This window comes from Miniopterus schreibersii (assembly GCF_964146895.1).
Source record: "Miniopterus schreibersii genome assembly, chromosome: 22".
Taxonomy (NCBI): Eukaryota; Metazoa; Chordata; class Mammalia; order Chiroptera; family Miniopteridae; genus Miniopterus; species Miniopterus schreibersii.
Window position 1 is genome coordinate 12,445,200 of NC_138124.1, and position 27,568 is coordinate 12,472,767.

Genomic DNA, 27,568 nt, shown 5'->3' on the forward strand with positions numbered 1-27,568 from the left:
TCCAAAGGAAAATAACAAAACAAAAAAACCCCAACTTTACTTGCATTTAGCCTTCAATAAATAATTTACAGGATGTACACGCGGTGACGCTCCGCACAGGTCGCAGACACAAGGACGCAGTGAGGGGTCCCCACTTCCAAGCACAACGCGAGAGCAAACACAACCAAAATAAAGTGCTTCACTTTTTCCTTCCAACGTAGGGGCTGCCTAAAACCCAGCCGGGCCTTGCCCCTCCCACCGCCCGCCTGCCGGGGTTTGGCAGAGAGGGGACCTCTGGGAGGGGGAGGCGGGGACAGGCCCGCAGCCTCCTGGGCCAGTGTATGAGAGGTCCCTGGGGACAGCAGAGGGGCTGTGGATGCCGGCGGGCGGGCAGGGGGGACGGTGAGGGGCTGTGGGGCGTCTGGGAGGATGGCCCTCCGGGGCCTGGCAGCACCTTTGGGAGAGGAGCCCAGCCCGGTGTGGGTCCCTGGGGTTCTCTGGAGCAGCAGCAGGGGCGGGACTGGTCTGGGGCCCGTTGGATTGGCAGCCTGCGCTCCCAGCGGCAGGTCTGTCCTGGCTGTGTGGCCCTGGGCTTCAGGGAAGGGACCCGGCCGGGGAGACCCTGCCAGGGCTGCTCGGGGCTGCTCGGCCCGCTAAAGCCCGCTCCTCTCCCAGCCGCAGGCCTGGGCGGACAGGGTGGGGGGCAGGGCCGTGGGGGCAGCTGGGGGAGAGCAGAGGATCAGGGCAGGCCAGCTGGCCCTATCCACCGGTCTCCTGCCCACACCCTGCGGCCCAAGCCCCCCTGCCCAGGGGCATCTGCCATCTGCTGGAGAGGAAGGAACGCAAGTCAAAGGGTAGTTCTCTGTGTAGACATTTAGAAACTCAACTCGACTTCCTACGGCACCGTGGGGAGGGGGGACAGTGGGTGAAGGGGCCAGAGAAGGGCATCCAAGCCCACGAGTGGCGTCGCTCAGAGCAAGTGCCCACACGCACTGTCCCCAGCTGGGGGCTCTCGAGGCAGGGGCCTGGGGTGCCCCGAGGCCCCCCGGGAAAGGAGGCCCCGCCGGCTCAGTGTGTGCGAGTGTGCTCGTGTAAGAGTGTGCGCGTAGGCGGGCGGGCGGGGCAGCAGTCGCGGCCGTTCAGTGCATTGCGGGGGGTGGGACGAGCTGACTGTGACCTTTCCCAGTGTCGCTGGGGTGGGGGGCTGCAGCCCGAGGGGCTCGGCTTTGCACATTCACACTGCGGGGCGGGGCGCAGGGGAGCAGCTCTCCCCGTCTCACGTCACAGCACCAGTCAGTCACCACAACCTTGTCCAGGGCCCTGGGGGGGGGGGCGAGGGGCCGCCCCACGCCCCCAGCCCTTGCCAGCAGACAGCCCGAGGCAGCTCTGAGGTAACCGTCCCCCAGCTCACCGGCCAGCCGCTGCCTTCGCTTCTGACCCCTGCAGCGACTGAGGGGCCACTGGGAAGCCACCGGCCCTTCTGCAGCCGCAGGCCGGCTCGGCGACGGGCAGCCAGTCGCCTTGCTCCCGTCCTACGCCGCACAGGGGAGCAGGGCGAGGAGCAGGAGGCTGCCCAGGAGGAGCCGAGGGGCTGGGGACAGCCCTGCAGCGGCCGCCCGGCCGGGGGGCTCCCGCGTCCGCTCGTACAGGTGCAGCTTGTCCTTGTTGGAGTGGAGCATCTTGACGTCCTCCAGGGCGTAGTAGGCGGCCAGCGTGAAGTTCACGTCCCCCGTGGTGAGCAGGTCGAAGACACAGGCCTGGTAGTAAAGGTCCTCCACGGGCAGCCTCTCCTTGCACTTGGCCACGGCCGTCTCGTACGGGAAGGTGTCGGGGGCGGCGGGCGCGGGGCTGGCGACCTGGGGCCTGCGGGCGCCCGGGCCCTCGGGGGCGCGGAAGGCCTGGAAGTCGATCTGCTGGTTGAGGGGACAGCCCCGCAGGCAGAGGTAGAGGCCCTGGCTGTCCCTGTCCTCCACCGCATTGACCACCTCCTCCGGCATGCGCACGGCGAAAGTCAGGTAGCGGCCCACCTGGCGGACCACGATGGTGGTGCCGATGTACTTGGCCTGGATCTCGACGTGCTGGCCCGACACCTTCTCCGTGATCTTCAGGCTGTTGGCCCCGTGCTTGTCCCCGCCGTTCTTGGAGCCATCGGCAAAGGCGGCCGGGAGCTCATCCATCTCGGCCTGGTACACCTTCTGGTCCACGCACTCCTGGAAGTTCTTGAAGATGATGGTGAGCTGGGGGGAGGCAGGCGGAGACGGGGTGAGGTGGAGCTGGCGACGGCGGGGGGAGGCCCAGCCCTAAGGAGGGACAGAGGCGCGCCCCCCCCCCCCCCCCCCCCGGTGCCCCGACAGTCCCTTCCCATTTTGGCCCCAGTTCAGCAGCACCTGCGCTATCAGGCACCTAATATTTTTCTTTAAAACAACTTACACATTTTTTTACTTAAAAAATTGACTTAGAATAGGAACTTTAGATCATTACCCTAGAAAACCCCCCAGCTCATTTACCCTATAGAAAGATGAGCCATAAAAAGAAAAGCATAGCTAATTTAAAGTAAAAAGTCCTCTCATCATTGATGTTTCTGTCTCTCTCTCTCTCTCTCTCCTTTCCTCTCTCTGAAATCAATAAAGATATATTTAAAAAAAAATAAAATAAAATAAAAAGTCATTATCCACTGTAATAGGCTGAATAATGGCCCTCAGGATATCAGCCCTCATCCCTGCAACCTGTGACTGTGACCTTACAGGGCAAACTGCTTTGCAAGCGGGACTAGGTCAAGGACTCAGAGGTGGAGAAGTTATCCTGGGTTACATGGGTGGGCCCCAAATGCAATCACAAGTATCTTCATGAGGTGGGAGCAGAAGAGACCTGACCATAGAGGGCTACGTCCCCATGGAGGCAGAGACTCGAGCGATGAGGCCGCAAGCCGAGGAATGCTGGCGGCCACCAGAGGCTGGAAGAGACAATGAACGAATTGTCCCCTGGAGCCTCCAGAGGGCCCACCCTGCTGACACCTTGATATTACCCCTGTGAGACTGGTTCCACACTTCTCACCTCCAGAAGCATCAAAGGTCTGTTTGTGTGAACCACTGAGTCTGCGGTTTTGTTACAGCAGCGATAGGAAACTAACCACCGTCTAACACCATGTGTCACGCTGCCAGTGGACCTCCAGCAGGATCCCCTAAAAAGGACCGCAAACCATGGGCTGAACCTAACAGGAGGTGGAGTAGAAGAGACTGATGCTCGAAGATAGAATGAAGGGACAAAATCCACGCAGGAAGGAGGAGGCCAGCAGAGGCCACCTGGGCTGCCCTCTGGGGTCACTCAGCCAGGACTTGGAGGGGAGCAGGAGGCCGAGGGAGAGGAGGAAGGTGCAGGTTTGCAAAAAGATGAGGTCTCCAGGCCGAACGAGAAACCCTGGGCAGGGCCATAGCATCAAGAGCCTGTATCGGGGTCAGGGCTGGGCTGAGCCCCTGGTCAGCTGTGTGAGTCACTGTCCTCCCGAGAACCAAGGACACAGGCACACTCGCTGCACCAGTATCCCGGGCACCCCATCTGTTACTTCCAGTCCTGCGGGACACTGCACAGGAGGGTGACGTTACCTCTTGATTTACAGATAAGGAAACTTGGGCTCAGAGATCTAAAGTGACCTGCCCAAGGTCACACAGCCAACAAGCAGCAGAGCTGGGATTAGTCTCTTGGTTTCCAGCCCCTGGGCTTTTTCGGCCACAAGCCCACAGGGTGGGAGGCCTGGGAGAGGATGGGAGACAGCCCGGGGAGTGAGGGTGAGTCCCCTCCCGCCATCATCCTGGCAGAGACGCCTGGCTGCTCCTTCCTCTCTAATCCTAACTAGGAGGACCGTATGGGCTGGAGACAAGTGAAACTGGGAAAGAACCACAGCCTGTCCCGTTCCTGCTCCCAGGGTCAGCTGGTGCCTCTAAGGTCACTGTCCCCCAGGACCAAGGGCACCTGGAGCTCTGCTGTCTACATGGGACACAAGGACAAGCTGGGGCTCTGTGGGGTGCTGCGGATGCTAAAGGTGGCCACAGCCTCTCCATCCCGCTTGGGGCCCTCAGCATCGGACCCTATGAAGCTGCCGCGACTCTACCATCCCTGTCCTATGAAATACGGCGACTTCATATGGTTCCACCTCCTGCTGCTTCCTTCTCTGCATCCAAGGCTTCTGCCCCGACTGGAGGCCGCCTGCAGGGGGCCGGGAGGTGGGCCAGCCAGGGTGGTCTGGGCACTGGGTGGTCCTGTTTTGGAGGAGGGGGCTCAGGATGAGGGACTCTGGTGTCCCTGCCTTGTGTGCAGGGCCACACAGACACTGTGAGGGGCGGGGGGCTGCCTTCCAAGTGCCATCCGTCTCCCTGGAACAGGAAAGGCTGGTTTGCTGTAACTGCCATCGCTCGTGGAGACAGGCTCCTGGAAGGCTGACAGGCTGCTTGGCTCTTCCCGGCACCAGTGCCAGGGACTCAACCACAAGTAACAGCATGAAGGGGGCCTGTCGAAAGCCGGGCGGCTCGCTGCCAACAGGGCCACGGGCGGGGCTGCCACTCCTGTCTCTGCTGCCCCCTTCCCTCCCCAGAGGGGCCTGAGCCCTCCCCACCGTGCTGGGTGCAGGGCAGAGCCCGGGCTTCATCAACAACTGTTTATGGGGCGCCCCTGGTACTAGCAGCTGTATCCACACGGAGTGAAACAGGCCAAGACCCCTGTCCTCATGGAGCTCACGTTTGGGGGGGTCACAGACCAAGAGGATGAGTTATGCAGAGTGACAGAGTGGTAAGTGCGATGAGGACCAGTGAGCGGGAGGGGATGGGAGGCAGAGACACAAGTACCTCTGCTCCCCAAGCCTCAGTTTCCTCACCTGCAAAATGGGGTGCTACTAGTACAGCTAGAGGCAGTCCCATGGGGGTGGGAAGTTGGCTAAAATGTCAGCCCAGGCTTTGATTATGCACAAGGATGGCCCCAGCTGGACAATGCTATTATCATGGGAAATGAGCAAAGGCCCCCAGGGCGGGACACCACACTGGATGGGGTCCAGTGAGCAGGAGAGTCAGGCAGTTCGCTGGAGGCTGCAGGCCGCACCCACTCCCGTCCTTGGCGGCACCTGGGTGCGAGGACTCGCAGGCCTTCCCCAGTGCTCTGGTCAGAGCCCTCAGCATCCCGCTACCCAGCAGCATCTCCATCATTAGCCTGGAAGCTGTGGGAGGGAGGCCACCTCCAGCCCGGAGGCTGGTACAGAAGGGCTGTTCAGTAGACGTTTGCTGAATGAATGAAAGACCCAACACACACACCTGAGCAAAGGGAGGCCTATGAGAGCAGGCAGGGGCGGGCCACAGGTGCTGGAAACCAGCCAGGATGCTTCTACCTGGGGACCACATGGCCCCGGTCTGCCCTGACACCCAAGACTGGTGTGGCACAAACGCTGACCCTGTCACTGCTGGGCCTCTAGCAGGGCCTGTGCTGCCTCTTGCTGACGGGGACAGAGGAGAAAGCCACTGAGCTCTCAGCCTGCTGCAAAGATCAAGGTGGCCCTATGTCACAGCAGAAAGGGGCTGGGTGGGTCCAGCTCTGCTCCAGGGCCCCCTATCCTTCTGGAAACTGACACAGGAAGGGAGGTGCTCCCATCCCTACCGGGGCAGGTCTGCAGCCACAGTGCCCAGCAGTGAGCCTGCAACAGAGCTGCCAGTGGAAAAATGCAGCCAAGTCAGTGCACAGAGCACAAGAATGAATGATTAATCCATTTGGTTTTCGGACAGCATCGCTGGGCTCAGGGCCCCAGTGTGTGTCAGCAGAGCTGAGGGCGGTATTGGGGGTTCTAAGTCCAGGCACCTTTCCCCAGCCTGCAGGCTCCAGTCATATGTGCCTAATGGCTCTTGCTCCACTGTGCCACCCCCCAGTCACTGGGGGCAGCAGCCCTGCCCGGCTGGTCACTAACCCCAATTCCTCCCTCGGTTCTGTTATCATATTTGGTGCTTATACCACCCTGGCTTAGGAAGGGCAGGTTCCTCCCTACGTGCCCGACAGGATGGGACATGAAGGCGGGGTCCCCTCCCAGAGTGTGTTTGCTGCTGGATTTAGAAGCTGCGGCCATAGGCTCCCAGCATTCGTTTATCTTGGCTCTAGAGTGGGAGGTGGGTAGGTGAAGGGACTGCAGAGAAGGCAGAGGGAGTCCTGACGTGGGCCCCTCAGTCTGTGGGGGCCTGGGAGGGGGCCAGGGCAGACAGAGCGCTGGCCACAGTTCTGTCACCAGTAGGCTTCCAGGCCTGGTGCCGAGGGCCTGTGAGTGCAACCGAAGGGCAAAGACCCAGTTGCTTCCCACCCAGCAGCTGGTCTCAGAAAGAGACCCCCTGTGGGTGTACAAGGGCCACTGGCACAGAGGGAAGTGGCAGGAATTTTCCTGGCTGCCAGGTCACCTCACTGTCCTCTGGGACATGGTGGAATGGGAGGGAACAGAGACACCCTTGTGGGCCATCCTGGCACCCTTGCAACAAGCTCCTCCCAGGAAAACAGACCCACTGCCAACCTGGAAACCCTGGGGGCTCTGGTGGGCCCAGCCCTGGGAGGCAGAGGGGTGCCCATCGCCTGGACTCTGAGCGCCCACCAGCCTCCCTCTGGCTGAGTCTGAATGTGAGGTCACAGGAGACCCTCTGCAGTGAGTGTGGGGGGTGACCCTGGGGTGGACGGGGCTGTCCCATTGCCTGGGCCATGGGTGTGCACATGCTGCATACAAACCCATGCTTGTGTACACACGCACACGACAGAAACCAGGCTTCCTCCAGTATGTACCCTTACCATGTCCAGTGCCTTTGCAAAAGGCCTTTTATGTGAGCCAGGCCATGCTACCCCCACCGATTAAACAAACCATATGTGTGTGTGGGGGAGAGAGAGATGGTTTCTGACCCCAGAAAGCTGGTCTCACAAACCCCAAGTGGCCGCGTCCAGCAGTTTGAGAAACACCACGCTCCAGGCAACGTTAAGAATCCAGAACATTCCTTTCCAGAGACTCTGCTCATTTACTGAATATCGGAGCGTGGTGGGTGCAGGAGGCCGCGGTCGGAGGGGGCTGCGTGTGGCCCCGTGGCAGCCGCGCTTACCTTGCTGGTGGCCGTGGCGGCGGAGCCGGGTAGCACCGGCGTGTTGGTGACCTGGACGTTCAGGTAATTATTGTCGATGAGCGGCCAGGCGCCCTGCACCTTGCAGGTCTGGAAGCGGTCTGTGAAAGTCCTGAGGTGCGGGTCCCCGAAGAGGCCGCAGTGCGTGTAGTTGGGCGCCGCCGCGTGCCTGTGGAAGCTCCGCTCGTAGTGGCAGGTCTCGGGGCTGTCGGCGCGCTCCTGGGGGTCCCCCGGCGGCGGCGGCGGCGAGCGCAGGCGCGGCTGCGACGTGGGGCCATCCCGGGAGCAGTTGTGCTGGCTCATGAGGTCCTCGATGCCATGGACGGCCGAGTGGTAGGCCAGGTCGCCGCGGCAGGTGCGGGCCGTGCGCCGCGTGCACAGGGCGTAGGTGCGCAGGGCCGCGCAGAACTCGGGCGCGTCGTCCGCGGCCGGCGCGGGGCCGCCCGCCGTCGCGCTCCAGAACTCCGAGTTGCACTTGAGGATCTTGCACGGGGACGTGGCTGCGGAGACAGGGGGACGCGCCCTCAGCGTGGGCCACGCGCCGGGGACCCCATGCGGGAGGCACCGCCGCGCTCACAGGCGGTGGAACACACCCGCCCGCAGGATGCGCGCTCCTTGCGTGTCCAGATCGCGCGCGCTGCTGCCAATAACCCCAAGTGGCCAGGCGCGCAGCCCCCCCAGCGCCCAGCCTGCGGGGAGGAATGGTCAGTGTTTCCGGGCAGCAGGGCTGTGGGAGCAGGCAGGCCCCGCCCCCGGGCCATTGACATCTGTTAACATTTTCACAGCCATCTCCCAAGGATTTGGCCAAAGCGACAGGAATCTGGCAGGGAATTCAGCCCCAGCGTTCAGCGTGTGTCTCCGGCTTTGCCGCTGTGTGACCTTGTGCAAATTACTTAACTTCTCTGGGCCTCGCTATACTCCTCTGGAAAAGGGTGACCGTATCCATCCTGGGAGGTTGCTAAAAGTGTTAAAGGACTTAACAAAGGCACCAGCATTTAGCGGAAGCTCGGTGGGTGTTGGCTGGTAGGATTACTGCGTCAGCCCTGGCCACAGAGGGCCTGGTTCTGGTCCCCTCGTCTGCACAGCTCCATCCCTCGCTATCCTGCTGGGGAGAGCCCACTGAGAAGCCACTGAGAGTGATAACTTTGGATTTGCCTCAATGCATGGTTTTTTTTTTTTTTCAAGTCACTCAAGCTTTGAGACCTCCGTGATAGCTACAAATGACACGCCCGAGAACCATGGTTTTAACGCCTGATTTCCCGGATGTCCCCAGCTGCTTAAAACCTTCAGCCCTAGGAGCTTAAGAGGAAGCCCAAGAACCAGTCTAGCTGTAGGTCAGGGTGGGGGCATGGCTCGCAAGAGAGTGACAATCTCGGACTGGGACTGATGGCTCCCATTCTCTGCTGCCACCTCTCCAGGTGGTGACACAGCTCTTCAGGGCCTGTCTGCCTAAAGTGGACATGAGTAGGGCTGTCATTTCCTGGGGGTCTTGGGGAAGGGCGTCAGGGAGGCCAGGACTGGATGGCCCCCACGGTGGTGAGATGAGGGGCCCCCTAACCCCTAGCTGCTCCTGTACACTCCACTAAATCACGGGCCAAAGGCCTCCCCAGGTCAGGGCCCGGAATGTAACCTGGCCCAGCATCAAACGAAAAATCTCTCAGCTGCGGCGTCACCTGCCAAAGAGACCCCAGAGGGGCTGATTTGTACGCTCAGTATCTTTAATAAAAACGCATGAGACCTGAATTCCAGGCAGTAAACCTTGGCCTTTTCTGATGTGGGTGTCCAAGACGCAGGGAGAGGAAAGTCTGAGAGTTTGAAACGGATCTTAATGCAACTAGTGCAGCAGGAAGATGGAAGCAGCTTTGCAGGGTGAGCCACCCTGGTGCCTCTAGGGTGACAGAAGGCAGCCAGCTGTCTCATTCCCGCCCGGGGCCTGCGGATGGCAAAGGGGCCCCTTTCTGCCACCTCTCAATGGATCCAAGACAGCCAATAAGGTCAGAGCCAGACTGAAAGAACCTGATTGGAAATACAACATTCTCCTGAGCTTCTCTTTCCATCTTGGCCACTGTGTCTTTGGGCAAGGACAGAAGGACTCTGGGAGCCTCTGCTAACTCTCATACCCAGGGGTGCTTTGTTGTGACCCAGGCCTCTTGAGACAAGACTTTCAGGATTAGCTACAGGGGGACAAACGGGAAAATCCAGAGGCTGCAAGGACAGTGGGACAAAGGGTGGGACACAGGCAATGCCTAAACTCAAGTCTCCAGACTTATTGGGGGTGGAGTGAACTCTGGGCAACCATCAGACCCATTTGCTTCTGAATTGTGCAGTGAGGGCCAGGGCTCACTTTGTGACCAGCCTCCACGTCGGCTTCTCAAGGTGCGCCACTGAGTTTTAGAGCCTGGGGCCAGAGGTCACTGGTTTCTACCTCCAGCCAGTTTCCATGGCAGGAAATCTCCCTGTGGCTCTCCTGCCTGGTGGACACCTGGCCTTTTCTGCCACTGAACTCTTCCAGGGCAGGTCTCCTGCTCCCAATGCTCCAGCTGTGGGCCCACATCTGCCTCCCAGGGACTCTCACAGGCCGTGATCCTTCTGTAGAGCCACACAGAAGGCTCGAATGTCGTCATCTTGTGTATACTGAAGACAGCCCCTCAGCTTCCCTGTCCCATCTTCCTTGGCCTCACCCTCTGGCCACTCGCTCTGTGGGCTTGGCCCAACTGTCTGTGTCATCCACGACACCCCACTCAACAGCTGCCCGTATGTGCAACATTTCGCATTTGGGGGAGATGGGCTCCAGACTGCCTCCCTCGTGGACTGAGACACAGCAGAGAGAGAAATCACCGCCACACAGCTTGCCTGGCTTGATTACTGCCCTTTAAATAGCAACCAGCGCCTCTCGGAGACAGAAAGGGGGAGGCAGGGAGCTCGGAGTGCCAGCTGCACCCAGCCCGGCAGGATGAAAATATTTACGCACCACAGAGGCATTAGCTGCTTTCAGAGACCTCCTTTGAACTGTTAATCAAGCCCGATCTTTCAGAATAATAGCCCGATTATTACCGCCTTGTTTGCATGACAAAGAAGCTCAATAAAACTTATTTCGCCGTTCGCAGAGGGGGTGTGAGGGACGGGCCCTGAGAAAGGAGCCTTAGGAAGGCGGTGAGCCGCTCCGTAGCCTGAACCCACGAGTAAAGACAATGCAATTTGCCACCAAGAAAAGCCCAATAGACCAATAAATTACCCGCGTGCAAAGGGATTAAATCGGGTTTCAGATGCCGAGTAGGAGGGGTGGGGTGAGCCAGGGAACAGAGAAAACTGCCTCTTCTTAAAGGGGTAAGGCTCACTTTGGCCAAGCTGGGGGTGCCTGACTCTGTGGCTTGCGTGGGAACTTGCGTGACTCGCTGAAAGTTCTGGAAGCAGCCCTGTGCCAGGCACTGTGCCTCATGCTGTTCCCAGAACAAGTCCCAGTGAGCCCCTGTGCTCAGGTAGAGTGAGCCAAGGAAACTTCCAGAATGCAGAGCAAACACATTTTGTCTGAATCTAAAATGCAGCAAAGATGGAAGAAAGGAGGCTTGAGAGGGGAGCGGGGAAGAAGCATTTCGGTCAAGTCTGGAAGGTCAGTGGGATTTGATGGGTGACACCCAGAGAAGGTCCCGGAAACCCAAGGGGCCTCCTGCAGAGCTGGGGCTGGCCAGGGGGTCCCTGCTGGTTGGTAAGCGTGCAGCCAGGAGTTTGGGGCCAGACACAAAGGCCTTGAGTACCAGCTGTGCCCCTTATAAAGGGAAGGTCGCTCGGCTTCACCCTGCTTCCCTGTTAGGTGGGGCTGGGAGTCTGCAAAACCCTTTTCCCGGCAGCAGGCTCCCTGTTAGATTCCGCCACTAGGCGGCACTAGACGAAGGAGGGAAAGCTGGAGACCACCCTGGTTTACCTTCTGTCCTCAGGCTGCTTCTATTACTACTGGACAGTGCCCCCCCCCCAGGGTCACTGGTGCCAATCCGACCTACTGAGACCCCCCCAGGCAGGGGGCCCTCCTCAGAGACCTGGGCCCCCAAGCCTCTCTTCCCTTTGTCCCCCCAGCCCCAGGGGGGGGAAATCACTTCCTGCCACTCTGTGTGCCTCAGTGATACCTCGTGGCTTTTTCACTCATTCCCCCCACACCCATTTACCGTCCGCTAAGTTAAGATTCCTCTGTGGACATGCCCCGTGCGCTTTTTCTCCTGACTGGACCCTGCAATGCCAGCCTCAGGACTTCAGATAAGATCCAGTTGATCACGGGGCCCCTGGGTAATTTTCAGTAAGTACATGGCACGATCAGAACACTATTTTAGGACACGGTGTAACTTAAGAGGCGATGGCTCCAATTGGGACAGAAGCAGGCAGAGCTTAAAAGATAATTCACTGCACAGCCTCTGTGCAAAGGCCACGCTGAAGGCCCAGTCCCATGCCTTGTCCCCTGTCCTCACTGCCCACCCGCCCTGGGCAGCGCTGACACTGAGGCTCCTCTCTTAGCAACGAGCCGAGGGTGGGTCTTGAAGGAGGTGGGAAAGGGACACTAGCAAGGAAGGGCGACCTGCATCACCCGCATGGGACCCAGCAGCAGCAGGAGCGACGGGCCATTCTCCACCCTCTCCTGTCCCTTAGTTCTGAATCTAGGAGGGGACAGCCAACAGATCTAGGGCCAATATTTGGTAAACTCTGCCCTGGGCAGTATTCTGGAGTGTCCTTCTGGGTAGATGCCTGAGGCTGCCTGTCTGTGTCACTCCTGCAGGAATTTCACTCCATCATCCTGACGCAAACATGCAGGTGTTTGGCATGAGACACCGAGAGGAACACGCCCAGGTGACGGGTTGGACTTTTCGCCAGGTACAGCAGACACTACCTTACTTAACCTGCAAGCAGACAGGATTGATTACCTTTCTGAAAAGGCACTTCTCCCCAGGCCAGCCTAAGAATGTCCTAGGGGACTGACCTGGCCCTGACTCCACCCCTTGAAGGCACTGGGCATTTTCTGGGGCTTCCTCCAGGAACCGGCCTACTGGAGAAACACTGAGCGAGGCAAGAGGAATTTTCTCGGAGAATCTCAAGTGAGCCAGGAAGGGGAGGAGGGTGGGTTGGGGAGCTGGGGGTTAACTCCCTGCCAAGTGTGGGCAGAGGTGGCTGAATGCCACTCAGCGAGCTGAAGCAGTAGGCACTGCCCCCCAGCCGCACCCAGCCAGGGCTGCTCTGCCCCAGCCTCCACTCATGCCAAGTTGTTGCAAGAAACCACGCCGAGTGCCAAGGAAGAGGGCACAGCTCAGCTCTCAAATTGCATGCCCTCCCCCAGCTCCCACTGGGGCCACACGGGGCCAGATTAACAGCAAACAGGACCGCCAGGCCGGGCACAGGATTCCGCTCCATACCATTCTGGCTTAGGGCAGAGAGTCAGCTACTGGGGTGCCACCAGGAGGGTGGTTATGGGCAAAGAAAGACATCACTTTTCAGATATAATTGAAGCTTGCAGGTGAGCAATTTGGTCTTTCTGCTTTGAGGCGAGGCATAACCCTTTTCCCCGAGTCTAGGGCTAGCTCGAGAGCTGCTAATTTTCCACCCTGGCTCTGCCTCCAGCAACCCTGGGCTCATCTGCTTGGCCACTCCAGGTCAACACTCATTTGAAGTGGCTTTTGTCCCTCACCACCCTCCGCAGGCAGGCAGGCAGGCCTTCCTTCTCCACCCTCTCCCTGCAGGGGGAGGGCAGATGCAGGCCAGCTGGGCATGTGCCCGGGGTGCACACACGGGTGTGAGCCTGCGATCCTGGGACATCCTGCAGCACGGGGAGCAATAATGGGCTCCTTTCTGCTGGGGCCTGGGCGCAGAGGGATGGGTGACTTTAACGGGCGTCTCGGAATTCTGACTGCTCGGCCGAACCGGCGCATGGGATGACTTAAATAAGCAAACCCCAAAAGACATAATCTGACTCAGGAAAATGTGCACAGTGACAGCCCTGCCAGCTGGTTTCCCTGACCTACGGCTGGGTGGCATCCTTTCTGGATTGCTCAGCCAGAGATGGAAAAGGGGCAGAGGGGAGCCCTGGGAGGAGGCAAGAATGCCAGACCCGTGGAAAACGGGCTCCGAGAGAGACAGTCCCATCTCTGTAAGGACGCAGACACATCTGCACACAGCAGAGGGCCTTGGTCTCCCCAGGCCTTCGTTTCCCCACCGAGGACTAACATTTTAAAAACAGCTGCAGTTTAAGAATAAAGGGGGGAAAAAAAATGAAGAAAAAAAGAAAGGCTGCAGGGTAATAATTCTTCGAACAGCCGTATCTACACTTGGGTGTGCACCAGAACCCCCCGGAGGGCCTGTTAAAGTCCAGACTGCGGGGTCCCACCCCAGAGTATCTGCTGCAGCAGGTCTGGGGTGGGCCCAGAACTTGTATTTCTAACAAGTTCCCAGGGGAGACAGATGGGGCTGGTCCAGGGACCACACTTTGAGAACCACCATGCTGGAGTATAACATCCATATGTGGCCATAGGAAGCGCGCCAACATGTCGAGAACATATGCCTTGGATGGGCTTCTCTTAGAAATCTGTTCTCAGGAGTCCCAATGGTTTCAAAGTTTTAAAAGCGGGCAGGACCTGTGGAAGACTGTTCTGAGGCCTTTTCTGCCCTTGTCCCCCCCAGCTAGACATGGCCACTCTGTCCATCCGATAAAGGCACAGCATCGGCCAAGCAGACACCCTCACAGCCCGAGGGACACCGCAGAGCCCCCTTCCCTTTACCTGATTCCGGCCTTGCCCAGTCCAGGGCCCCCACTGTCCCCCGAGTTAGGAGCACAGTAGGTGTGCCACAAGCGTGGAATGAGTGCATGTAAACACTCTCGAATGACACAAACCCTCTCAGTCTAGCAGAAGTTAAGGCATCTTTCTTCACATAACTACGTCCAATTTCATTTGCACTCCCCTGGGCTTGCTCCTGGCAGTCGGTCAAGCTGACTAGCACCGAACAAACCTATGCTTTCAGGCGGCTGCTGCGGCCACAGTCCACCTGTTTTTGGTGGGAGAGGCCATGGCACAGGGGTCCCCGAATGTCCCCGTGCCTCACCTTTGCCAGAGATTCCTTTTCTTCTCTAATGTGCGCCCCGGTCTCCCCCAGACCTGCAGCCCCTCTAGCGATGCATGAACCAGATGGTCCATCGCTTTGTTGTGGAAATGGCCCGTTTCATCTCTTCCTTAAGGAACTGTCTTCTGACCCAGGTTTCTCGAGCACACAACTTTTCGGAGCCTGAGTTTGGGGATCGTAAAAAGCTCAGTTTTCAGTAAGGTGGGCAATTTTGACTAAATGCAGCTGTTAAGGCCTCAAATTAGAAGGAACATTAGCCAGTTGGCATGACAGTGCTGCAGCTATCTGCTCCATCTGCCAGGTTTGAGTTACCAGCCTGGAAGCCAAAAAGAAATGGGCTTCTTGGAAACAAAAGTGATGGAATTTGGGCTGTGAATTACATAACCCACCAGCTTTCCCCAGACTATGGGGGATACTTTAAAGATTTAAAGATGGAGAAATGAAATAAAAAAACAAAAACACCACCAGTAGCCCTCGCAGCTCCCTCCTGCCTCTGAGCACCTCCGTCAGCCCTTCCTTTCTCCCTCTCTGGCCCAAGAAGTTAACAAGCGCTGCCACTTTAAGAGCAGGAAGGTGCTGTTTTAAGGGCCGCTAAGCCCCCCTTCTCAATTTCAGCTTGGAGCTGAGATCACATCCCCCACAGCAGCCAAGGGACAAAAGCCATTTATCAACCCATCTGATAAAACTTCCAGTGGGCTGGATCTTTATCTAGACCAAACTGAGATGCACACTCACGGCAAACTCCTGCTCTGCAACAGGGGACCAAACTTCTTTCTAAAGGAGAGGGTCATTTTTAATTTAATTTAATTTTTTTAGTTCTTGGGAGGGAACCAAATCAGCCTTTCAGCCAGATCCCTCTGTGGATGGAGAAACTGCCTTTAAGAAAAGGGGAGGGTAGGACTCCTTGCTGCTTGAGGTTTTCATTTTCCCGGGTGGGAGAGGGCACGAGAGGTCCAAGGGCTCCCCCCTTGGCCTTGCCAGGGCCTCCCCAGTGGCATCCAGGGGTGCGAGCAGGTTAGGGCTCCCTGGGGCGCCCTGGGGCTGCAGCTGCTGAGTGTGAACTGGGCGGGCCGGCCCCGGGGGCGCGGGAGACGCCCGGAGCAGGGCGGGGGCGGCGAGGTAAACTGATCCCCGGCCCCTCGCGCAGCCTGCACGGTCCCCCGGCCCGGAGCCTCAGCAGCAGCCTGGACGGCCCCGTTCTGCCAGTTCCCGAATCCCAGTTGGCTGAAGAGCAAAACAAAACAACCCAATCCCAGCCTCACTCAAGTCCTTTCTTGCAAAGCGCCGCGGCGCGGGGGCCGCGCATCCGCGTCGGTCCGCGGAGCGAGACCAGCTCGCGTTTTCTGCAAGAAGACACCTCCGGGCCTCGCAACACAATAGCAACCGCCGGGGGGCTCCGCCTCGCACCCGGGGCCCTCCGGCCCGTGCCGCTGGGTCGATCTGTATTTTTAGCACGAGAAAAAAACGGGTGTAAAGGGTTTAACTGGCGTTTCCCAGCTGTGGCTAGCATATGGCAAAAATGAAATAAAGTTTTATGAAACATTATAAAGAAAACAGAGCAGGGATTTAAGTTTCGTGCCTTCCCCCTCCCCCCGAAAGGGGGGAAAAAAAAAAAAAGTCAAGAAACTGGAGCGTTTGGGAACGAACAAATGCTTCTCTGTGGAGTTGGTCTCCCTTCCCCCAACAAAAACAAGAGGTCCGGGCTCGGAGGAATTTGAAAGCAGCGATCTGCCAAAAACATTGTGAAAAACTGTGGGGGATTCATTGGAAACAGATGGGCTTTTTCAGCTTTAATTCTGAAATTCTCTCCCTTTCTGACACAATAAAAACAAACAGGGGGCGACGCGGGGTGTTATCAAACAGGAATCCGGGCTGGTTTGAGCCCGGTCCTGGGCTCCCCGCGCGGGGCCGAGACCGGGTCCCGCAGGAGAGGGCGCGGGGGACTCGGCCAGGACCTCAGGGGCGCCCCCGGGCCACCCCTGGGCGCCAGGCAGGTTTGCAAACTGGCGGGTGAGCAGCCAGGGAAAGCGCCCCTGCCCCGACGCCGTGCCTCCCCTGCTCCCCTCCTCAGGGCCTCCAAGGGGCGCGTCCCCGGTCCCCCCTTTCTCGGCAGGAGGAGGCGCCTCCGGCCCAAGCGACCTTCGCGTCCGGCTCCTTTGCAATGCAGCCCGAGTAGGGTCCCCCCCCCACCCCGGGTCCCCAAAGGCATCCGTGCGCCTTCGGCGGGGCGTGGGAGAAACAAAGACCCGTGGGCACCGGAGGCCGGACCCCCGGGGGGCGCCACCGAACTTCGGTCCGAGTCGCTGGGAGGCGCGGCCCAGGGCTGCGAGGAGGCCCGGCCGCCGCTGTCCCGCGCCCGGGGCGGTGCCTTACCTGCGGGGAAGCTGCAGAGCAGGAAGGCGAGCGTCGGCCAGAATCCCAGGGCTGGTCGTCCTGCCCCTCTCCCCATACCCATCCATCCAGCTCGGCCTGTTACCACTAGCCTCTCCCTGGAAGAAGAGTTTGAAAGGAGAGCAGAAGATCAATCGCGCTGCGGAGAAAGGGCAGCCTCGCTCCGCCGGCGGGAGCTGCGAGCCGGCGGCTCGGTCCCCCTCGGCCGCGGGCGCCGGGCGCGCCCCCTCCCCGCGCCGCGCCCCGCCCTCGCCATCCATCACGCGGCCGCTCCAATGTGGGCCCGGCCCCGCCGCCCCCGCGCCGCCGCCCGCCCCCTCTCGCTCGGGTTTCAGCGCCGCCCGCGAGGGGTGGGGACGCGGGGCGGGGCCGAGGCGGCCGGGCCGCGGGGACCTCGGGGGCCCCGAGACACAGGGCGCGCCGGCCAGCCCTGCGCAACGCGAGGACGGCAGCGCGCTCCCGACTTCCCCCCGAAACATCCGACCCAAGTGGCGGGACAAACCCCAGGTCCCCTTTCCAGCTACACTGCCGTCCCGCAGTCGCTCGTGCCTCTCACTCGGACGAGTCCCCCGCGCACGAGGCTGCAGGTCCGCTCCCCAGCTGTCTGGGGTTTGGCGGGACGGCCACGAGCGCACCTCGAGGCCCGTCTGCGCGGCCCCGGGCCACCCACCCCGCCCCGGCTCGGCGGCCTGCAGCGTCCCCTCCAAGCTCCGCGCCGCTTCCCGACGACTTGCCCGGGCTGCTCGCCGGCGCCGGGGGCCTGCGCGCCCGTCGGAGGCAAGACCGCCGCCCCCCTGGAGGAGGTGCGGCCGCGGCGGTGCCCGCGTTCCTTAGGGCCCTGCCACCAAGGCGGCTCTTGGGAGGGCATCGGGGTGATGACTTCCTTTCGCTACCAGGAAAATGCCTCCTCCTCAGGGTTCCCTAAGCCCTGCAGCTCTTCTGCGCTGCTCTGGGGGTATTTAAGAGACTGGCAGCTTCCCCTGAGAAACATCTTTTGGATGCAATACAAATAAGCCAGAGCAAGTGTTTTTAGTCAAACCAATTCCTCCCTTGGCCCCCTCACCTCACTTCCAAGCCTACTCATCTGGTTCTTTGGAAAAGAATTCTGAGTTTTGATCCAATTTAGATGTTTCTCTTAAGCACTATCACAGTCCTCACTTGCTGGAGGCCACACAGGCTGCAGGGCTCTGCCTGCCAGGAGGGGAGTCTCGCTCTGGAGCAGCAAGCTCTGGGCAAGGGAAACAAGCCTGACTGTGGAGACAGAAGCCAAAGCAGTAATACCTCTGAATCTGGCTTCTACGAAACAGGTAAGAGGGCACTGAGGCCTCAGCCAGCTGTGCCATGGGGCGAAAGGAAGTGCTGTCCCCTTAGGACTAACGGCCACTGCGCACCTGCCTGACAGTTGGGTTGCCACCACATTTCCCTCTGATATTTAGGCCTGTCTAGCAGGCTCTGTCCAATGATCACTCCCCGGCACTGAGCCTCATCTGAAGCCCTGGTGTGCAGAATGCTCTAGTTTGCCCGGTGACATCCAGGTCTCAAATGGCATTCGTCTCAAGGTTGGCCCATCCTTGGGCCAGACCCGACAATGCATTCTTCAGGACCCAGGGCCGCCCTGGCACACAGGTAGGCACAGAACCAGCCTGCACAGAGGCATCTTCCAGGGCCACCAGGTACCATAATTTGCTGGATCCTGCCTTTCACAAGTAAGCCTAAAGCTCTCCCCCCCCAAATGAGAGAGAAGGGACCCATTAGTATTCCCACCAGGAAACCCCCACTGCTGCAGCATCTCCAGGTCGGGAACACAGCAGAGAAGCCCTGTGGCTTCAAAAGACCCGAGAGCAGCCCCTTCCGGCCCTGCCCTGGCCCAAGACTGGCCCTTTGACAGCAAGACTTCTGGTCGCTACACCTCAGTTTCTTCTTTAGTAAGGGGTGGGCTGATAATACAATGGGGGGCACGGGGCCAGGGAGCTCCCCAGCATTCCCACTAGGGGACTGATTGATTGGAGAGGAGAAACAGTTATGGCAGAAGCAAATAATCTGGGAAAGGTAATGCCAAGGGCTCTTTTTCTCATGAGGAGAAATGTGTGAGGCTGACTTTGGACATCACGAAAGTGGAGATTTGGCCTTTGCACAGTTTAGACTATCAGGAGAAGCCCAGCCCCGTTAGAGCAGCACCGGGTTGTGTTGACCTAGAGGAACCTGTCTACACCGGCCAAACCAACCAGCCTGTTGACAACTCCCCAACTCTTTGCAAGAATAAGAAATTCTTGAAACGCTGGGTTTTGGAACTCAGCACTTCATTTGCCAAAGAAACTCAAAGTGTAGTTGACTTCAGACAAACAGCTCCTGTTAGAGTCTGACCACTTACGCACCCTCCCCAAGGCTGCAGCCTGGGCCTCCTGGTAAATGCCTTCTGAACGCTTGGTCCTGTGGGCCTTTAGCAAACAAACATTTTGCAAAGACCCCCTCCAGGATCCCTTTTGTGGCTGTAAACATACCGGACAGAGTCCGTTTTCTTGTAATTTGGATTATGTTCGCCTAAACGCATTAACCGAGGCTGGCCCCTGCAAAAGCTTAATAGGCACTTTCTTGCTAACGCCTAAGCTTGTCCTGTGGTTAATCACCATTTGTTTGCCATCTCTCTGCAGGCCTGGAACCAGCTGAGCATTCTCTCCTTCAGATGAAATATGAACATTTAAACGAAGTCTGGGAGCACCAGTGGTCCCTGGGGATCCCCACTGTTTATAATTCTTCATCCAGAAAAGTACCTGTTTATCCTATTTTTTTGGTTTCCTGTCTCTAAGGACAATTCCGATCTGTGGCGATTTCCCCCACACTCTGGAACAACTTACTATCATAAATGACCCTGGGGGTGGAACTTTGTCAGAAGGAATTTTGGAAGTCTAAACATAATTCATCCTGGGTTTCTCCCTTGTTTCCAGGCCTGTTTCTACCTCCTCAAAGAATGCTAGCAGATTGGTCTGGTTTCACGGTCTTTTTTCAAGTGCATTATGCTTTGTCCACTTAATTGGGACTTTAAAAAGTGCGTGGTGATATTACTTTTTAGTATATATTCCACCAAAGTGACTATTAAATATGACTCCTCCTAGATGGCTGGGCTCCCTCTGTGGGCAGGGGGCAGAGTGTACGCCCTTGGGCGCAGGCCTGGTATGGAAGGGTAAGTTGCCCTTTTTGGCCACTAGGTATCACTGCCACCTTTAATTACCACTGTCCTTTCCCTCCAGATGGTCCCCGGATAGATAGAAGCACATATTAACTCAATCAGTCAACAATCAAGCTATCTAACTACCTATCATTTTACCAAAAACCATTAGCAACCTCCTGCCTGCTCCCTCACCAGTGGGTATTTCCTACTTTATTCCCTTTCTCGGTTAAACAGTTCTCCGTGGCAGGACCTAAGCAGTCACAGGAGAACTGAGTTCAGCAGCCAAAGGGGATGCCCAGAGGTATGTACAGACAGAATTAAGTATAAAATAGTCCATACGAGCGACGCCAAATGCCGTTAAACAGCTACATTCTCTTTGGGACTTCAGTTCCCATTCCCATCTAAAGACACTAATCCGGTTCCTTCCCATTTGGAAGTCAGGCAACGCCCAGTTACCCCAAATTCCATTGCAGAGGGCAAGGAACCTGCCAGAAGGTACCCTGCTGACTTGGTAGCAGGTCTGGGTGACTCTCAGATGTCACGCCACCTGGAGTGAGCTCACCAATTCCTCCCCAGGCGCGGGGAGTATTTGGTCTTCTCTCTGCCTCTGTCAGCCCTGCTCCATCCATGTGCTTGTTCCTTTTGCTCTGATCTGAAGCAAGGACTCCCCTCTCATTCCCCCAGCCTCAGCCCAGCCTGGGTTGGAGCCCTCCTGGTGACCTGAAACAGTTCCTGGGGTTGCATGTCCCTGATATTTGGATTTAAGACCCCGCCTCCATCTTTTCACACCTCTCCTTCTTGACCTTGGACTTTCTCAGTAAGCACCTGGAGCAGCCACATTTTCTCTTTTGGTACATCGCCCATTTCTCCCTACTGGGATTATAAACTAGTGTTTAACTGGAGTTTCCTAGATGGAAATCTCCTGCTCTTACTTTCCTCTCGAGCCTCTTGTCTGAGCCTCTGAAGCATGCCTACTGTCTGGCCTCCAAGTTTGCAAAGTCTTCCAGAAGTCTACAAAGCCACGCACGGAAGCAACAGCAGTTTGAATTGCTGAATTGTCATCTGCGTTGAGATGGAGATTTCTAGACGTTGCAGTGGATATGGAGAGAGAGACATGGGTTATGGGGTGGCTCTGCCACTAGCTCCATGGCCCCTGGGTGTCCTGTGCTATCTCTAGACCCTCAGCTTCCCAATCTGCAGATTCATGGCCTGGCTGCCTGGGGGGGGGGGGGGGGGCTGGCTCTAGGGATCCCATATCCCTAGGGATCCAGTGAACTGGTGTTGGCTGTAAGGCTAACTGGCCTTGCCCACACCTGACTCTGAGGAGCCTCAGTGTAACATTTTTAAGTCCATCAAGTGAATATGTTGCTGAACAAGAGGGAAATGTTATTTGAAGAGACATTTTGTGCTTTAGCATCAGCGTAAAATTCTCCAGTAACAATCCCCAGCAATGCTTCTGCACCCCTGAAACCACACCTTGAAGAAACAGGTAGCAACCTCTTGCTCGAGAGCAGCTTTTGGGTACCCGCGTCAAGACGCACCAGGTTCCCGTCACGGAGAACAGACAGCCCAGTGTTTACCTCTCCCCATTCCAGTAAGTTCTCGGGAGAAGAACCAGCTTGGAACCATTTACGCACCAAAAGGCAAGTGTTTGAACTGACAGCAGGGCTGTGCGTCTCTCCCAACCAGCAGAAGCCCGGAGCGTTTGGATTAATGAACAGTTTGGTGCCAAGCGCAAATACCGTAGACACTTAGCAATAGGAACAGATAACCAAGTTATTAATCAAGTTCAGAATTGTTTAGAATGGCTGATGGAAAGCTGAAGGAAAGAAGATCCCCGGCTGATGGGAGGCGGGGCAGCGTGCCAACCCAGAGGCAACAAATGTGCCAAACTGAGGTGACCCCCCCCCTTGCAGATTTGTTGGAGCCCTAGGGGATTTCTGCACCTTTCCACCAAGAGGCAAGACAACATGCTGGCCCAGACCACGCAGCCCGGACAGAGGCTCTGGACCCGTAAAACAGGGACACGAGGTCCCTCAGAGGGCTCTTGTGGGGATCAAAGGAGCTAATACAATAACAGGCCACTTAGTGCAGATGCTCGGCGTAGAGAAAGTGTTGACGAGCAGTTGCCAATGTTAGTTTTATATCACGGATAGGAACCATCTTTTGGATTATAAGAGACTATCTACCACACACCCGATTCTGCTGGAGCCTCTGTGTGTGTGGAAACGAGGGGGGAAATATGCAGAACTCCCCAAGGACTCCTAGATAAACTTGACTTCTGGTGGGTTTTAAGGGCATTATCAGTTATACTCAAGTTCTGACCTCCCATTAGGAGAAAAAGTCACCCATGTAGCTGTAGAGTGGCCACAACTATGTAATGGGCACAGCCATCTAGTTCATAAATGAGGACACTGAGACTCAGGGAGGTTAAGCGACTTATCCAAAGTCACCAAGAATATACATGGCAGAGAGATGCTCAAATCCAGGCCTTGTGATGCTAAGTTCAGTGGTTTTCCCACCAAGGCAGAGCTGCGTCAAATAATATGCTTTGCATGTATAATGATGGATTATGCATTAGAAATGGGAATATGTTTAGCCCGGCCGGTGTGGCTCAGTGGTTGAGCACCAACCTCTCAACCAGGAGGTCGCGGTTCGATTCCCGGGCAGGACACATGCCCGGGTTTCAGGCTCCATCCCCAGCAGGGGGCGCGCAGGAGGCAGCCCATCGATGACCCTCTCTCATCATTGATGCTTCCCTCTCTCTCTCTCCCGTCCCCTTTCTGAAATCAATAATCAAAATAAAAATAAAAAAACATTAAAAAAGAAATGGGAATATGTTTAGAGATATACCATTTTCCAGAAACAAAAACATATGAACATTTTAAGAAAAGTTTCCCTTGACAATTTCCCTCATCCCCCTAAAACTTTAGTAAGTTGAAATAGTTATAGAGTTTATTTTTCTTTCTTTTGGATGCTAAATGGTATTTTTAGGCCAACTTTTCCTATAGTACTTACCTAGACTTAATAGCCTTTGAGTGACCGGTAAGTACTGCGCACCAAGGTGTTTAGGTAAACCCATCTGGAGCATCCATTCACCGCAGCCCATTCAGACCACAAGCCATTCAGGGCATGTCTCAAATCCAAAGCCAGGTGGGCTTCTGCCTCTAGACATTGGTCACTGACCCTGAGAGAAAGCGCTTGGGCACCCTCTTGGCTTGGCTTGGCTTTGCCCTCACTAGCTCTTGGGCTCAGAGGGCAATGTGTTCCCTATCAGGTCCAAAGCTAATAGTCACCAACAGCATTCATATGCTCGTGAAGAAATCAGACACCTACCTGGACTTTGGGGATCTCCTTTCTCAAAATTCTCTCAACTGAGAAACATAAAAGTAGCGTAAAACCCTCGCAGCATGGAAGAGACTGGCATCTGGCCTTCTCTTACCATATGATCTTGAGAGACCCAGGGTGCAGAACCAAGCTAGCTTCAGGATAGTAAGGGAGGCATTTTGAAGTCAGCGTGTTGAAATCTAAATATCAGGCTATTTTATCTGCACTGGCTGATGTAAAACAACATTAACTCCCATGTATCCTTCTTTCAGGGCAAAGTGACCTGCAAGGGGTGATGACCAGGTCTGGACCTGGCAGGGGATGCCATCGGGAACCTCAACATGTCTCCAGGTGAGCCTGGCCTTGTAGGCATCCTTAATTTTTTTCCACTGCTCTGTTCACGTTGCTCCTTCCTAGCTCTATGGCTTAAGGGAAGGGAGGCCCACACCGAGCTCGTGTTCGGTCAAAATAAAAAAAGAAATGCCTGTCGTTTGAATAGGTCTGGACACCAGACAGGTGGGAAAGCCTGGACCTCCCTTCTCCAGGTTAAACTTAGGTTGTTTGTTGAATGAATAAACAATGGTGGTGTTTGAAAAGCAAAGCCATCTCCTAAAGATCCACAGTAATACCGCAGACACCTGTAAGTTATTTGAACTTCCCTTTGGGATTATAAGTCAAGTTCTAGAACAATGCTCTTGAAGGAGTAGTGCCTTTTCATTTCACAACAGACTCCAATGAGCCTGCACTGGCTTCTGATGATACGTTTGTTTATGCTCACTTGGGAATATCCCTCTCCTTTCCCTGGACGGCAGACTTCTGGGCAGATCGGTGACCATACTTCCTAAGCTGTGACCAAATTTGGGGACCATACATGGTAAAAGCGTGGCTCAAAAAACTCCCTGTCCCATTGTGAGAAACGCTCAGTACCTACTCATTGTATCTTGCATCTGCTCGGCTAAGAATTCCCGTGTCTGAACCCACCTGGGTGGCGGGACAGTCACAGTAAAGGGCCGTCGTAAGTAGGAGCTGCTCACGCCTCGGTCTGTGGTGCTGCGCACACTGCTGGGCGGCAGCGAGCTGGACAGACGTTTCTCAGCAAAGGTCAGAGAAGCCCTCCTTGAAAAAATGCCAGGTTATTGCAAGACACCCCCCCCTTTTTTTGGTCACAAATCTGGTTATTAAATAAACACCTGGAAATGGGGAGACAGTTTGAGACGCGCGGGCAGTGAGGAGACAAGCCACCCACCCTTCTTCATGCCTGTCCAGGGTAGGCCCCTGTCTGTCGCCTGCGAAGGAAGAATGGGAGCAGGGCTAGTGAGGAAAGGAGGCTGGGACCTCCCTTACCACCACCGCAGCTCGGGGGACCTCACTGGGGCAGGGTCTTCTCCGCAAGCAGGACATGACACTAACCTACAAGGACCAACGGCCCTGTCAGAACAGGGAGAGCCCGGCTCACTGCTAATACCATCGGGCCTGGAAGGTGGCAGCAGAATCCAGCCCCCGAGAATGTGGGCGCCCCACCCAGGGCCTCCGTGGGCTCTGCTGGCCATCCAGCAAAGTCTGCCCCATTGTCAACTGGAGATCATGTCCCTTATGAAGGGGGCTTGCCTGTCACCCGCCGTGGCAGTGGTTGGTGGAGTAGGAAACCTCTTCTTTGTACATGTAAAAAATTGCCGTTTTTTTACTCTGCACAGCTCCCGCACAGGTTGGTAAGAGAGCCTTTCCGAGGTCTCCTTCAGCCGCCCTTCAGGGCCAAGCCAGTCTCCTTTCCGGGGATCGGGGTGGAGAGTCGCCCGAAAACCACTCGCCCGTGATGCAGGGGAGAAGAGCAAGGTTCCTGCACAGATTTTCCAGATTTCTGCCACAGTTGCCCAAAGGACAGGCTTCCCCTTACCAGCGGGTAACAGTTTATATTTCTGCTAAAGCCAGATGGAGAAGGCGATGCATCTCCTGGAGGCGACAGCCTGCCACTCGCCGCGACCTGCAGTTCTGTCCCTTGAGCTCGGAGGCTGGGGCTCCGAGCCACAGTAGACACCGGGGGAACTACTCCCCCTTGGAGGCCAGCTGGGGCCCCTCACCTGCCCCGAGATGCCCATTGCAGAGAAAGCTCACATTTCCTCTAGATGGCGCGATTTCCCCGAATTCGTCCCCAAGACACCCAATTTATAAAATAAATACAATCCAACGCCTTCCGAAACCACGCCACCGAATAGCATCTGGAAGGCTCCCAGGAAAACCTCAACTTGGGGGAAGTGATTCTGCCTCCCAGCAGGTCCAATGCAATTGCACGGACAGGCCCTCGGCCTGCAGACACCTGTCCCCGGCCCCAGCTGGTTCCCTGGGGTGAGCCACGGCGGGAGCTAGGCGCGGAGTCGCGCGGTGCCCGGCCCGCAGGGCCCGACCCTCCCCTTAGGGACGCCGGGGCCACTCGGGGATCCCATTGCTTAGCACGCGAGCCGAGTCCGCGCTGTCCCGCCACCTGCGCTGCAGGCAAAGGACCGCGGGGGCCCGAGCCCGGACCGCGCGCTGCGCCGATGCCCCCGGACGCAGCTCCGCTCTGCTGCGGGCTGAGGGCGCGGGCGAGGGGCAGGAGGGCGCCGGGCCAGGGGCAGGAGGGAGCGGGAGAGGGGCAGGAGGGAGCCGGGCGAGGGGCAGGAGGGAGCGGGCGAGGGGCGGAGGGCGCCGGGCGAGGGGCAGGAGGGAGCGGGCGAGGGGCAGGAAGGAGCGGGCGAGGGGCAGGAGGGAGCCGGCGAAGGGCAGGAGCGAGCGGGCGAGGGGCAGGAGGGAGCCCGGCGAGGGGCAGGAGCGAGCGGGCGAGGGGCAGGAGGGAGCCGGGCGAGGGGCAGGAGGGAGCCGGGCGAGGGGCAGGAGGGAGCCCGGCGAGGGGCAGGAGGGAGCGGGCGAGGGGCAGGAGGGAGCCGGGCGAGGGGCAGGAGGGAGCCCGGCGAGGGGCAGGAGGGAGCGGGCGAGGGGCAGGAGGGAGCCGGGCCAGGGGCAGGAGGGAGCGGGCGAGGGGCAGGAGGCAGCGGGCGAGCCAGCTGGGGGTTTTCGGCGGGGCAGCCCGGGGGCCGGCTCCGTTCCAGGCTCCCGGGGGCGGCGGTCGAGCACGAGAAAGGGAGCCCCCAGCGCGCACACTGTGGAGACGTTTGCCGGGCCGTCCAACCGCGCGCGCTGCCGGCTGCCGCTGCCTTTTAGGAAAAACGAGCAAATACCAAACCACAAAAACTTTGCTGCCGCCAAAGGGGAAAGCGATGGAGGCGCAGCGAAGCTCCAAATGTGGGCAAGACCGGAGCAAGACGAGGCGCGGGGCTGGGAGGGCCCTGCCCGCGCCGTGGCCCCGGCGAGCGCCGGCGGCGCCTGGAGGCGGCCGCAGCCGGGTCCACCGCGGTCCCGGCCCGCGCTTACCTTGGCGGCTGCATGAGCCCCTGCGGCCCGCGGGGGGTGGCGTGGCGGGGCTGCAGGCGAGGAGTGGGTGCGGGGGAGCCGCTGGTCCGCCCCGGAGCACGGAGGGAGGGGCTCGGCAGGCGCGGGTCCCCGCCGCCCCGGGCGGCTCAGCAGCGGCCCGGGACGCGCCGCCTGCGCCCGGGCTGCATGCCTGCGAGCGCCTGGAGGAGCCGGCGCGGGAGCGAGCGGCTAGTGCGTGCCCAGCCCGGCGGCTCGGGCGGCGCATCCGCGCTCGGAGACGACTGCAGAGTCGGAGGGCTCGGGCCACCCCCTCGCTCGCCCGGCCCCCGCCCGCCGCCGCGGAGCTCGGCGTCGCGAGGTTCGTTTGTGCGCACAGGGGAGGGGGCGGGCCGGCGCCCCGGGCGCGGGCGGGGGGCGAGCTCGCGCGGAGGAGGAGGAGGTGTGGGTTCGGGTTGCCCCGCCCCGCCCCGCCGCAGCCGCGCCCTCCCGCATCTGCACGCGCTGGGTGGCTGAGTGGGGGGGGCGCGCATCGGGAAAAGTCAAGTCTGTGTCAAAGGCACGGGCTGGGGCGCGCGAGCTAGTGCAGCGACCCCCGAGAGGCCCCACCTTTCCCGGACGCCGTGGAGAGCCCGTCTTCTGCCCTCCGTTCCAGGGTGGTCGAGGGGGCGTTACTGCGAGGTCTCCCCCAGAGAAGCGCCGCCGCTCTCTGCGGAGACGCACCTTTGTTCTACGAAGACCTGATTTTTAAGAATCTTATTTTTTAAAGTTTATGCCTATGTATGACATGTGTCACACACGAATGCGTTCTCGCGCGCGGTTTCCCCCAACGCGGACTGGTGTGCGTGAAGAGCAGAGCCCCGCGCGTCCCGCCCCCTCGCAGCCGCTCCCGAGGTGACCTCGGGTCACGGTGAGCTCGGCTGCGGCTCTTCCCCGCCCCCGCTCTGCACTTCTGCGCGCACGTGCCCGGATTGCAAGTGGGTTCTCACCGGCGTTTGGAAACAATGTGTCACCACGCAGCGCAGGCGAGAACGCCGCCGCCCCAGCCGCCGCCAGTCCCCGGGAAAGGCCCTCGCGGGGGAGCGCGGAG

At 58.3% G+C, this 27,568-nt stretch overlaps 1 protein-coding gene across 1 annotated transcript; it reads right to left on the bottom strand.

Annotated features, from left to right (window-relative positions):
- RGMA (repulsive guidance molecule BMP co-receptor a) lies at window positions 1-26,604 on the bottom strand. Its single transcript, XM_081124404.1, has 4 exons — window positions 26,482-26,604; window positions 16,563-16,678; window positions 7,080-7,597; window positions 1-2,216 (listed from the first exon to the last, which is right to left on the bottom strand). Exons 1-4 carry the CDS (start codon window positions 26,493-26,495, stop codon window positions 1,512-1,514), a joined length of 1,353 nt encoding a protein of 450 aa, XP_080980530.1. The 5' UTR covers window positions 26,496-26,604; the 3' UTR covers window positions 1-1,511.
- Between the last annotated feature and the right edge of the window lie 964 nt (window positions 26,605-27,568).

Bases quoted from the DNA above. Each gene is read 5' to 3' on its own strand.
- RGMA (XM_081124404.1), bottom strand. The intron at 7,598-16,562 runs GTAAGGCACCGC...CTGTCTCCGCAG, and splicing joins GCTCTGCAGCTTCCCCGCAG to CCACGTCCCCGTGCAAGATC. The intron at 2,217-7,079 runs GTAAGCGCGGCT...GCCTCCCCCCAG, and splicing joins CCGCCACGGCCACCAGCAAG to CTCACCATCATCTTCAAGAA.